At 50.0% G+C, this 13,686-nt stretch overlaps 1 protein-coding gene across 50 annotated transcripts in view; it reads right to left on the reverse strand.

Moving 5' to 3' along the window:
• Positions 1–13,686, reverse strand: part of PPP6R3 (protein phosphatase 6 regulatory subunit 3) — a 128,564-nt gene that overhangs the window by 25,498 nt on the left and 89,380 nt on the right. For 38 of the 50 annotated variants that reach the window (XM_085010544.1, XM_085010533.1, XM_085010530.1 and 35 more), the window contains 3 exons: positions 10,660–10,775; positions 8,413–8,498; positions 1,876–1,962 (listed from right to left, as the gene is read on the reverse strand). In XM_085010544.1, coding sequence (XP_084866670.1) covers positions 1,876–1,962; positions 8,413–8,498; positions 10,660–10,775 — 289 coding nt within the window. The remainder of the gene's footprint in view (positions 1–1,875; positions 1,963–8,412; positions 8,499–10,659; positions 10,776–13,686) is intronic. The other 12 variants (XM_021082716.2, XM_085010535.1, XM_085010552.1 and 9 more) reach the window with 1 other exon arrangement.

Genomic DNA, 13,686 nt, shown 5'->3' on the forward strand with positions numbered 1-13,686 from the left:
CTGTACCACAAGAGAACTCCCACGAAATTCTTAAATTAACCTAAACTTGTATTCCTTGAATTTAGGAAAAAATGTTTTGGAGCATATTTCTTATTTTCAAAATGATGTATAGCTTAAATACGCCAAGAAAAGCTTCCTGGAAGCGTGTCCGTCAGAACAGAACCGTGGCGTTCCCCACTTTCAGACGGTCACCACAAGTGGAGAGAGGCCCAGGAAGAGGAGCCTGGCGAACCTGAGGCGGTGCTGTGACCAGGAGGCCTCACACGCCTGTCGCCAGCCAAAGCAAAACAAAGCAAAACAGGCAGGAAATCCTCCCCAGGAAAGCTGGGACCTCGGACCCAAACTCCACGGGCAGTAAGAGGCTCCACCTTCCAGACACCAAGATGTCACCAGTCCTCACTTAAACTGGCAGCCGCTACATTCCACGCTGATTAGCTTATGTGCGAAGGGAGGCTCAGGGCAGTCTTCTTCTGAAAGCCATTCCCCGCTTCCGAACCTCCTGGAAAAGGAACGTGTCACACCCCGGGCATCTCTGCAGGGAGGAGCAGTTCACTGAGTCCTGGCCTCCCCGCAGGGTGAAGGGCTGACGCGGTCCGGCCAGGTGCCTGGGCGGGGGAAAGGCTCTCGTCAAGGGGCTTCCTGGGCAAGGCCGGAGAACTCCGGGGCTGCGGAAGGACTGCTCCAAGGCAGGGGGACTCGCCAGGCGCCAGGCGGGCAGCCTGGATGACTGGGGCTTGAGAGCAAGCCAAGCTGAGACGGGGGCGGCGAGGGGCTGCCTCGTGCCCCAGACAGGCCCTGCTGCTCGACTGCTCCCGATGTGGGCTGGCTGCTCCCTGCCCGCACCTTCGGAGGCTGGCTTCCAAAGGGCACAGTATCAAGAAACGAGAGAAGCCAGCCAGCTGCCAAAATTCGACTTCAGGCCTATCCTAGAAACGCGATGTGACACTGCCTTAGTGTCAAAGCCAAGCTGTTGCTTAGCTCAGCGTCCACGGAGGTCAGTCTCCCACACTGGGTAGTATGTCAGCCCACTTGGCTGCCAAAGGCAGGGCCAGCGTAATCCCGGCAGCTCCATCCTGGCCCCGGTAAAAGAGGCTGAGCGTCACCCGGGGCCACATGGGAAGGTGGCGACACTGACACCATCGCCCCAGCGAGTAACCGACAGAGCAAGACCTGGTCCTAACCAGGGAAAACCCTTCCACGTGGAGAGCTGACGGTTTTCAAAGCGGCTGCTCCACTGAGCTCCCAGACCTGACACCCAGTGGAGACGGAGAAAGCCTCCGTCTCTTCCCAAGAACCGCCCGTGGACAGTAAGTCAGCACTGTCACACACGGTTGTCTCCCCCAAAGATGAAAGGCAACGGATGGATGGAGATGAATTTGGGGACAGGAGGACAGGGTGGCAGTGAGTGACGTCCACTAAAACGTCATGCAGATGTTACTACCGGACCTGCAGATATTGGAAGCACATAAGCACCTGGTTCGGGGCGGCTTCTGCCCAAGTCCCCTCCCCGCACCGAACAAGCAGTCTTACTCTCGTCCACAGACCTCCCTGCCAAGGAGTCCTGAGGCACTGCCTTGTCTGCCGTGAAGGCCTGCACCTCGAGCGGGTCTGAGGCGCCCACTGAACTATGCAGTTCCCTCAAATCTCCCGAAATCCACCCGACTCATCGTTTTTATCAGATTTGAAACATCCCCTGGAAATACAATCAACACAAACCTTCCTCTCACTTCCTATTTTAAATGCTTTTGCCTAACTAATGTGGAACCCCAAATCATATACCCTAATGCATGTCTGACTCCAAAGCTGATTCATAAATGGCAACTAAACTAAGCATTTAAAATAACAACAAAAAGCAAAACTTTAGGCATGACTCACTTGCTGCAAAGAAGAATCCTGTGAGAAACCCGTTTCTTTAAAGTCAATTTCATCATCACTGGATGAATGAATATGGCAGGTTGTAACCTATATGCATAAAAATGTAAAAAACTATTTAACAGAAAAGTTTTGGACATTTGCATCAGCATTTTTATGGAAAAATCACATTTAGTTTTTCTTTTTCTCTCAATGTGTAACAATAGCAAGAACAAAAACAAGTAACAGCAAAGCTGAAAAATCCACCCAAGTAACTGAAGGGTACACGTTCCGCGACCAGATGGTCTGGGTGGCTGCCCTCCTGCTGCCCCCTTGTGGCTACTTCACTCATTATCACCACCGGAGGCCACGTGCGAGATGAGTCTGTCTTAGCAATTTTGGTAATTATCTTCAGTTAAATGTTTACGAAGGGAAGAAGTAATGGCTCAGATAAAATATAAAAATAATTAAATATGCCAAGGCTGCAGGGCAAAACTGCAACTACCAAGGACCATTAATGAGCCACTAGAAAGGTTAGGTTTAAATACAACCGTTCCACTTTAAATTCTTTTTTAGGGCCACACCGGCATATGGAGGTTCCCGGGCTAGGGGATGAATCCGAGCTACCGCTGCCAGCCAACACCACAGCTGCAGCAATGCTGGATCTGAGTCACATCCATGAGCTGTGCCACACCTTGTGGCAATGCCAGATCCTTAACCCACTGAGCGAGGCCGGGGATAGAACCCGCATCCTTACGGAGACTATGTCAGGTTCTTAACTCGCTGAGCCAGAATGGGAACTCTTCCCCCTAAATTCTTGCATTTCTTGCCCATTCTAAGAAAAGCACTGTTCGTAGGTGCTAAATGACCTACGTCAATAGTTCCCTGCTCATAAAAAGATGCCCAATCTTCTGCCCCTTAAAATGTAACCCCATGCCCTCACAACTTAAAATCAATGCCCTCACATTAATTAAATAAGCAAAAACATAAATATGAACTGCTCACGGTACATGATTTTTATTAATTCATAGGTATATTAACAATCAGAAATAAAAACATACAAATGACTTAAGCACAGCACAAATCCAGTAATTGCTTCCTACCAAGTAATAAATATGAGGAGTCTGTAAAATTCTAAAAGTCCACACTATACTCGAGGGTAACTTACACTGTACCCTTCTGAGTCATTCGTCGGCCTTTTATCCCACTATAGTCTGTTCTCAATCCAGTAGCCATAAGGGTATTTTAAAACGCACATCAGGAGTTCCCACTATGGCTCAGCGGGTTAAAAATCCGATGAGTATCCATGAGGATGCGGGTTCAATCCCTGGCCTCACTCAGTGGGTTAAGGATCTGCCATTGCCAAAAGCTGTGACATAGGTACAGATGTGGCTCGGATCTGGCGTTGCCGTAGTTATAGCACAGAACTACAGCTGCAGCTCCAATTCGACCCCTAGCCTGGGAATTTCCATACGCTTCAGGCACAGTCCTGAAAAGACAGAAAAAATAAAATGCAATAAAATGAAACAAAATAGTAATGCACACCAAATTATGTCACCTTATTTAGTTGCAAACCCAAAGGCTTTTCAGCTGAGACCACACCCAGGGGATGCTGCGAGGCATCAACCCGGCCCGCAGAGCCTCTTAGGCCTCATGCCCCATCCCCTCCCTTGCTTGCGCTAGGACAGCCACGCTGGCAATGTGTCAGCTTCTGCACACGCCAAGTGGGCCTCTGCACTCACCTTCCCCAATCCCTTCCGGCCTCCACACAAATGTTCTCAATAAGCTTTTCCTAGACCACCTAATTTTATTTTATTTTTTGGCTACACACATGGCACGTGGAACTTCCGGGGCCCGGAATCAAACTTGTGCCACAGCAGTGACAATGCTAGATCCTTAACCCACTAAGCCACCAGTGAGCTCCTAGACTACCTAATTCTGAACTGCACACCCACCCCAAACACTCCCTGAGACTCCTCTGCCCTGGTTCACCCATCCATTTGCCAATCTATCTCCACGGAGGATTTTTACCCATCTTGTTCACTACCATGTCCTCAGAGTGTGGCACACAGTAGACACTCAAATATTTACTGAATTAATGAATACTAGTAATTATTAAGTGAAAGTACGGAATCATGGAGCTCCCTTGCAGCGCCGTGGGTTAAGGATGTGGTGTTGTTACTGTGGTGGCCCGGGTTCTATCCCTGTCCTGGGAACTTCCACACGCCACAAATGCAGCCAAAAAAAAGAATACAGAATCAACTTTTTAAAAAAACATTAAGTATTTAAGAACATTCTTGCCAAGCAAGATGTATTTTAAGTAAACTATACTCTTGATGCTGCAGTGGAAAAAAAAAAAAAGCTTTTGCGATGTTACCTTCTTTCACAATAAAGGCGCAGTTTTATCAACTGCTGCTACAGGAGAACGCGAGTAACAGCTGCTCCATCTCGGCTGCTGCGGCTGCTGGGAAAGCCGGAAGCGCCGGCGCCCGCCTGACCCTCGGACCTTAGAGACGCAGACTCTCAGCGCTTCCAGCTCAACCGCCTGGCTCTCCGGGCGACGCACATGTGCGCATTCGTTTATTTTATTCTTCAAGTCCACAAACTGTCTCCGAAACTACCTCAATACTCAACAACTAAAAGATATCCTTCACCATGGAGGGGAAGGCAGAGATCGAAACAAATTCAATTTTTCCAAAGTCAGTGCAAAAAATTTCCTGCATTATCTAGATTTACTCCATCTAAATCCTCACCAATTTTTATATTTTGGGGGCTTAGTCAGAACAGAGTGGTCGCGGAGTTCCCGTTGTGGCACAGTAGAAACAAACCCGACTAGTATCCACAAAGATTCAGGTTTGATCCTTGGCTCCACTCAGTGGGTTAAGGATCCCGTGTGGCTGTGGCTGTGGTATAGGCTGGCGGCTGCAGCTCCAATTCTATCCCAGCCTGGGAACCTCCATATGCCACAGGTGCAGCCCTTAAAAAACCAACCAACAAACAAACAACAAAGAATGGTCTCTGGGTGTAATTAAAACACCAAATTTTATTCATAATAAACTCCCAACATAAAAACTAAGCAGCAGAGTTCCCGTTGTGGCGCAGTGGTTAACAAATCCGACTAGGAACCATGAGGTTGCGGGTTCGATCCCTGGCCTCGCTCAGTGGGTTAAGGATCCGGCGTTGCCGTGAGCTGTGGTGTAGGGTCGCAGATGCGGCTCGGATCTGGCGTTGCTGTGGCTCTGGCGTAGGCTGGCAGCTACAGCTCCGATTGGACCCCTAGCCTGGGAACCTCCACATGCCGCGGGAGCGGCCCAAGAAATGGCAAAAAGAAAAAACAAACAAACAAACAAACAAAAAAAACTAAGCAGCATGTGAATCTCCTGTGCATATACTTTAGATGATGGCATCAAAAGCCTAAAATACATTCAAGATCTCAGACTTTTCAAGTGCTGACCAGACGGGAGCTCCAGAGGGCACAGCTCATCCTACACAACTGAGCAAATCCTTGGGCCCACAGCCAGTAGAACTGGTGAGTGACTGCAGTATAAATGAACAAATCCTTGCTGTGGCTAGAAAATTAGGGCCAAGCCAAGACAATAGAACAATGTACTAACTAAAAGTATCTGATCCTGAACTACAGGGCTGACACAAGTCCCATGAAAATACCTCAAATAGGGAGTTCCCACTGTGGCTCAGGGGTAATAAACCCAACTAGTATCCATGAGGATGCAGGTTCAATCCCTGGCCTCGCTCAGTGGGTTAAGGGTCCAGTGTTGCCGTGAGCTGTGGTGCAGGTCGTAGATGTGGCTTGGATCTGGTGTTGCCGTGAGTTATGGTGTCAGCCAGCCGCTGCCCCTCCACTTCAACCCCTAGCCTGGGAACTTATGGTGCAAGTGCAGTCCTTAAAAAAAAGAAAATGCCTGAAATAGTTCCCAGAGAGGCATCTGAGCCGTCCTCCTGAAACGCCTGAGTCAGGGCAGGGTGCCTCCTCTATCTATTTGAGGAGGAGGCGGGGAATAAGCAATCTTCTTACTTAACTGCCTACTGCAGTGCCTGCATGTGAAGCAATGAGAAGGGAACAGCTTTCACTTGGACTTTGCACCACATACAGGGCAGCGCCCCCTCCCCCCCAACATCCTCGCAAGGGCAAGACCCACTGCATTTACCCAGCTGTGTTTCTAATCACATTCACAACATAACACGGTACCCAGGCCTCCTGGGATACCACCTGGAATACTGTGGGCAGAAAACGAAAAGCCTGGACGCTGGAACGTCCCCCCGGTGGCCTAGGACCTGTGTATAAGCATTTAAGCAATGTATAAGCTTCAAAACCTGGACAACTACCTGCATCCCTAACAGCCTAACTGGGCGTGCTGTTTCAGTACCGGGCATCGGAGACCAAGAGCGAAGAGGTCCCCAGAGATCCACACAACGTCTCCAGAAACAACAAAGTTACAGAGTGGGGCTAGGTCACCACAGGACGTGAGCAATGGTAGCGGGCTTGACCATCGGCCCTCTTCATCCACACAAGCCAGCGTCTCCTTTGGCTCTCCTGTGGATTACCCGTGCCGTTGAAGCACCACGGCAGAAAGGACACTGGCGAAGGAGAGCTGGGCCTCGGTCAGAGTACCCCGTGGAGTCGATGATGCTTCTCCCTCTCCATAGGTGCCGGCCCGTCTAGCTGGACCCGACCCAAAAGCGCTGTGCATTAATTCTGCAGCTCCTGCCTGTGGACACGCATGCCACTGACATGTAGTTACAGACTAGACGGCTGTCGGCATCAGGCAAAGGAGGTGAGTGGTACCTCAACGGCACGGAAGTCCTTCTTTATCCATAACTATCCGCAAGAGAAATTTGCTTGAATTACCAAAGATGAAAGTTTTTTCAAAAATCCCAATAATGATATAAGTTTAACTGAACATTTTTGACTTCTTCCTTTGAAGTCAAAGGACAATTTTTAAACAAGTTTCCTAAAAAAGATCAGAGTTAATACGTCTAGCTGTTTCTTTATAAATAAGAAACAAGACCAAAAAAATCTCCTTCAAGGAGACCACACTGCCTGTATTCTTAACAAGGAATCATTACGGGAGCCTCTGAAATTAAAAGGTTCGATTTAACAGTATGAGAGAACAATAAAACCCTCTTATCCCAAATTTTAACCAATTTGATTTGGGGTGGGGGGGAGCCAACCTACATTCCTTAAAAATTACTTAACCCGGGAGTTCCCATCGTGGCGCAGTGGTTAACGAATCCGACTAGGAACCACGAGGTGGCGGGTTCGGTCCCTGCCCTTGCTCAGTGGGTTAACGATCCGGCATTGCCGTGAGCTGTGGTGTAGGTTGCAGATGCGGCTCGGATCCCGAGTTGCTGTGGCTCTGGCGTAGGCCGGTGGCTACAGCTCCGATTCGACCCCTAGCCTGGGAACCTCCATATGCCACAGGAGCGGCCCAAGAAATAGCAAAAAAAAAAAAAAAAAAAAATTACTTAACCCTTCCTTGGTAACCTGGGACTGTCAATGGGAATGTCATTTCCTCTGTTGGCCCCTAACACACGGAGACGCTAAGGGCCACTAACTCTATGCTAGTTAACAACTCCCCTTTTAACTTCATGGTTCTTCCAAATCCTAATAATTCTATCACTATGTCACCCGTCTGTCAAGAATCTGGAAAAAAGACAACCAAGTTTGTCAGACAATCCACAAAGCAGGAGGCAACAGGCCCCTGGGGTGAGACCCAGGATGGGACCCAGCGACTGCTCCGCAGCCGCCACAGACCTTCTGCCCCGACCCCACCCCGTTTCTAAGTTCTGCTCCGAACCGATAAGGCTGCCAGATACTTGATGGTCTAGGGACTACCGAGGGTTCCTGCAGATTAGAAATTCAGGACTGCAGCTGCTGAGTCTCAGACAGAAAATTAAATCCCTGACCCATCTACTTCCACGGAGAGTCAGGGCCACCACCTCAATCACCAGCTGGCCTGTGCTTGCAAAAGGAAGTGCTTTTCCTCAAAAACAAAACCATACTTACCTTAGGGCTTAACGTACTAAGAAAGGAAGGCTACATTCCAAAGTCCAATATAATTTTTAAGGATATTATCAATGCCATTATTCCCTGGCTCAAAGTACCAATCCGTTACTGTAAAGCTGGGGTTTTGAAGTCATCTACGAATTTCTCCCCCCGGGAATGATCTAAAATCAGGGTAAACTCAGCTCCGGAACACCAGAAAATATCGAAAGGCACCTGGGGTCATCTGAGGCGACAAACCAACCAAGCAAAGGAAGGCTGTGGTGCCGAGGCGCTTCGGGGCGGGCGCCGAGGCGGGTGGGAGCGAGACAGCAGGAGCGTCTGGCACCCCCCGTCGTCCCGGGCAGGAACCAGGAGTTGACCAGACCCATGAGTAAGAAGACTGTGAACACTGACCTCTTTTTCTGGTAAGAAACATGAACTTATCCTTGGCCTCCAATTACCAGGACAAATGGAAGATGTTTTTTTGCATCTTTCTGAACAAATGCGCACAGTTCAAGAGCACGGAAATCAGAGCAATGCAACCTTGTAGAACCTACTAGGTCTACCGTGTTCCTCTTGTTAGTTTCTCCTAAGGAGCTTGCGCAGAACGCCTCCCATCGCTCCCTGACTTCCTCTGGAAGATCTTCAGGAGGAGAGAAGGAAAAAAGCATTATCACCACAGGGACTTCACACAGACAAGCAGCACAAACGAATGGCACTCCCGGGGCACAGCGGGTTGAGGATCCGGTGGTGTCACTGCTGTGGCTCTGGTCGCTGCCACGGCGCAGGTTCAATCCCTGGTTGAACTTCCACATGGCAGGCGGCCCCCCACAAAAAGGACACAAAAAAGACTAAACACGTGTGGGCCACCAAAGGTGAGCCGGCCCTGCAAGCTGAGCACCCGCTCTCAGAGGAAGAGAGTCACAGAGCCGTGCTCAGCTTGAACCCCGAGAACTTTCAGGAACCAACCCCCATGGTCTACGCTTGATGCCAGGAGCCCTAAGCAGTCTCTGAATTCAACTCTTTTCTAAAGACTGTTTGGTAGAAACTTAACCTGGAAAATGTGTGTCTCCAATAACTCCCTGTAAAGGTGACAGTCACTACCTGGGGAAAAAGCAGTCTTCCTCCACAGTCAGGTGAGTTCGGGAAACGCTGCACATGTCAGCTCCCACCCACTGAGAAACTGACTAGCCTCTGGCCAAGGAACGCAAGGAACCCAGTCTGGCTTCTTAAATTGCTCAAAGAAAATACTCCTCAAATGTCTGTGTCATAGGCCGATATATGGAAACATAGGCCATCGTAAATTCTACCGTCTAGAGAAATTTTAAGGGAAAGGCTACACAAATACTTCTTTCTCTTTTTTTGTTGGCTGCAGCCACAGCACATAGAAGTTTCCAGGCCAGAGATCAAACCTGAGCCGCTATAGTGACAACACTAGACCCTTAACCCACTAAGCTACCAGGGAACTCCCACAGATACTTCTCCGAGAAAATCAAACTGTAGCTGAAATCCTGGAGGCCTTACTAGACTAAAGCTGTCATCGGAAAATTCTGGTTTAAACACACATGTGCATCACCCTCGCAAGCGTGCACGCGCACACATACACCCCACTGGGCAAGCAACTGCCATAAAATGAAGACTGATCTAAAAAACAATCATACACGTGGCCAATTCATGGGTGTGCCCAAGAATACAAAGTGTGATGATCCGGTTTATACGCTCTCAAGAAGCGAAGTTATAGGTGGGGAAGCCCCAATTTTTCCATCATGCTTTTAATGCACACTCACCAGGTAAGAGCCTCCTGCTTACAAACATCCTTTTTTTTCCTTCTTTTTTTTTTTTCCTTCTAATAGGCCGGCACCCACCGCATATGGGAGTTCCCGGGCTAGGGGTCCAATTGGAGCTGCAGCTGCTGGCCTACACCACAGCCATGGCAGATCCGAACCTCATTTGCAACCTACACTCCAGCTCTCGGCAACACCAGCTCCTTAACCCACATCCTCATGGACACCACGTTGGATTCTTAACCTGCTGAGCCACAAGGGGAACTCCCCACACATTCGTAAGAGAGGAAAAGACGGATGGACTGGGACATGATTTTCAGCAAGTGAACTCTGAACTAAGGCCACAGTACAGGGTTAAAGACTTTTCACCTCAAAGGAAGTCAGAGGGCTAGGGTGTCTGCTGGTACCACACCTGGAGCACACAGGGGTCTCAGTGCCCGCACGGGAGGAGGCGAATTTTGGCCTGGGTGCCAGGGTAAAAGGCATCCACGCAGTTTCTTCCAAGTAAGCTTGGGCTGATGACATTCAAATGCTAGTACAAAAGGGTCCCGTGGGACACTGGCTAATACCCCTTGTTTCAGGAATAAAGAGATGGAGAAGTTGCTGATAAACGTTTTAATATGCCAATTAAAGGCACTCAATCCAGAGGCTATACAGGGGCCTTCAGAAGAAATAAAAGCAAGAGTAATTACAGCTCAAGAAGCTCAACTGTCAGCCTACGAGTACGTCAGGCCCAAAGGCACTTTCACTGAGCAAAACTCAGAGAATGAAAGTGGCTAACTCCAGTTACCAGCTGAGCCTGCCAACACGTAACAAAAGGACTGCAGAAACAAGAAGAGAGACACAGCAAAGAACTACACTGTTCAGGCACACTCTCGGGAGCCTCTTTCTAACTCCAATAATCTGGAAATACAAGGAGCCCCTCAGACAGCGAGTAACAACGCTGTGAATATTTCCACTTTACCTTACCCCCTTCTCCACACCACCCGGAGTGGAATCAGGACCCCACAGCGCAATTACCTCGGATGAGCTGCTGCACCGACGCGCTGCGGGGGCCCTTCTCGGCGCTGTGCACGATGCAGTTGGCTATCCTGGTCAGATGGCCCATGTAGCCGTGCCGGCGTCCTCCTTCGGCCCTGACGAGGGGAAAGGACAAGTGTTCAGACCCCCGAGAAGAGGCAGTGACGAACAGCTTGGTAACGAACCAAGGTGGATTTAAGCAACTGTTCTAAAAACCGAGGCACTAAAGATAAGAAGGGACACAGAGGGAAGGTGCTGGTCTATCACCAGGTCGGGCGGAGGCGGGAGTGTGGCAGAAGTCGTCTAGCCAAACTGACACTGCAGCCACCTTAAACAGGGCAAATGTTGTTCCAAGAGTCAAATCGTCAATCTTCTAAAACATACTACCTTTAAAAACAAAATCAGAAACATTCACTGAGGCCCAATGTTTCTGAGACTTTTCTTTCTTTGAAACTATGTTTCAGACTTTAAACAGATTGTAGGAACCCAGGTGAGAACTCTGCTGGTTCCTTTGCTAAGAGACATCCAATTTTAACCCTATCAATCAATTCTCTATCCGCGGCATTTCTCAAGTTAAAAATACTGGGTGATCTGAGGACTTGGCCAAGACGAGAGGCAGGCAGTTTGTATGTGGCCCAGGTACCGCTGGGAACACAGACGTACAAACCGCTCCTCATGCCTCCCGCCTCTCAGGGTCCAATCTTGGCAACTACGACCCAGCTTTACGTTTGGATAAACTTCTCACATCACACCTCTGTGATTTCTCTGCCCAAGAAATACGTTACTTAAATTCTATGAAACCGAAGAAGTCTCTGTGCAGAGGGACAATCTTCCAGGAGCCCCTAAAAACCATCCTAAAGGTTTGCCTGGAAAATAAAACACCTGCTTAGAGGGCCTGGGGACACCGAAGGGTCAGAGGCCTGACCTCAGCTGAGCTGCTCAGCGCCTCTATTAGTGCCACATTAAGATGCCAAGACCCGAGCGTGCCTCCTGGGCACCTTCTTTGTCAGACGCTGCTGTCTGTCCTCAAGACCCCACAGATGAAAACAAACCCCATCTCCAAGGTTCTTGGCCCAGGGCTCCCGGCGGTCCTCAGACTTCCTGCGCGAGAGACCTTACACGGCGCATTCAGGAGGACGCCTCGAGGCTGGAGGCCCTCAGAGTTTGGAGAGCAAGGGGAGCAGAGCACAGAGCCAGGTGAGGACGGAGAGAGGGAGGGGCTGAAGGAAGGCTAAGGCGGGTCGGACATGACCAGAGATGCCAGTCTGGCCACAGACGGACCTCAAAAGAGCCCCACTTGAAGGAAAGTGCCCGAGATCTGCCAAGACTAAGCGACTGCCACACTCAAACCAAACGCCACCTTTCCCCACAGAGTCAAAGCAAAACCTAATCAGCGTTGATAAGCGGATTTTAACAATCAGACCTCAGAAAGTAAAGCTGACCCCCCCCCCCCCGTTACCCAGCCCTCCCGGCACAGCAGGTGAAGTCTGAGCAGAGACACCCTGAGAAAGGTCAGACTACCAAGGGGCACTGGCATGGTGACGGGGTGATGGCAAGCTTCCGCCCTGACGGTGGTGGTTACACCACTGCACACATGTGTCAGAATCCCTAGGAATGTGCCCTTCAATAAGCCTGCCTTAAAACCAACCCCCAGCAGTACATGCCCTGGGAGGCTTTCCCACCACACCGCCTGCCTCAGAATCTACAGGACGGCATACAAGCTCCCAGGGCCTTAGAGAGGAACGCCTGTCCTAGACAACACCACTGGAAAAGAAAGTCTGGGTGTCAAAGCTACTTCCATGCATCAACCAATGCTTCAAGGCACCTTGCCTATCAGCTAAAAGAAATTTTCTAAGAAAGGAAACACTAGGGAGCTCCTGTCATGGCTCAGCGCTAACAAACCAGACTAGGATCCACGAGGACGCAGGTTCAAACCCTGGCCTTGCTCAGGGGGTTAAGGATCCGGCGTTGCCGTGTGCTGCAGTGCAGGTTGCAGATGAAGCTCGGATCCTGCGATGCTGTGGCTCTGGCGCAGGCCGGCGGCTGTAGCTCCGATTAGACCCCTAGCCTGGGAGCTTCCACAGGCTGTGGGTGGGGCCCTAAAAAGACAGACAGACAGACAGAAAGAAGGAAAACACTAGGCAACTTTACGCCCCTCGAGTTCCATGCACAAAGTGACTCTTCCCCTCACTGAGAACCTGGGGTAACAAGAGCAAAGGTGCTAATTATCATCAAGGAGGATCTGACCCAGCAAGTCTCTCCTTCAGCCCCTGCTCTCAGACAAAGGGCCACTCGCAAAGGACCACCAAGTTTCAGCGGCGGCGACAGAGGCGGGCGTACTCCCACCCTGGTCTCCCTCCGGACGGGGCTCTACAAGCAAATTACCAGGGAAACTAAACAACCTGCACCTTGCAGAACCACTTCCAGCTGCACAGTGGCTCGCGCCATACGCTTATTTCCACTGTTCTCCGCCAGAGCAAGGGAGGACCTTCTCCTCGAAGTAAAGGTCTGGAGTTCCCGTCGTGGCTCAGTGGTAATGAACCCAGCTAGCATCCATGAGGATGCAGGTTCGAACCCTGGCCTCGCTCAGTGGGTGAGGGATCCAGCATCGCCATGGGCTGTGGTGTAGGTCACAGATGTGGCTTGGAGCCTGTGTTGCTGTGGTGTGTGTAGGGGAGCAGCTACAGCTCCGATGTGACCCCTAGCCTGGAAATTTCCATATGCTACAGGTGGGGCCCTAAAAAGACAAAACAAACCCAAAAAAACCCCTGCATTTGTATATACTAACAGTGAAAGATCAAAAAGAGAAATTTACCATTTACCATCACATCAAAAAAGAATAAAACACTGGAGTTCCTGTCAGAGCTCGTCAGAAACGAATGTGATTAGTGGGTTTGCTCCCTGGCCTCGCTCAGTGGGTTAAGGATCCGGCGTTGCTGTGATCTGTGGTGTAGGTCACAGACGTGGCTTGGATCTGGCATTGCTGTGGCTGTGGTGTAGGCCAGCAGCTACAGCTCCAATGCAACC

This window comes from Sus scrofa, chromosome 2 (genome assembly GCF_054392235.1).
Source record: "Sus scrofa isolate SSC_HxYL_T2T_F1_AM1 chromosome 2, Sscrofa_HxYL_maternal_Yorkshire_Landrace_v2.0, whole genome shotgun sequence".
In the NCBI taxonomy this organism is placed as follows: Eukaryota; Metazoa; Chordata; class Mammalia; order Artiodactyla; family Suidae; genus Sus; species Sus scrofa.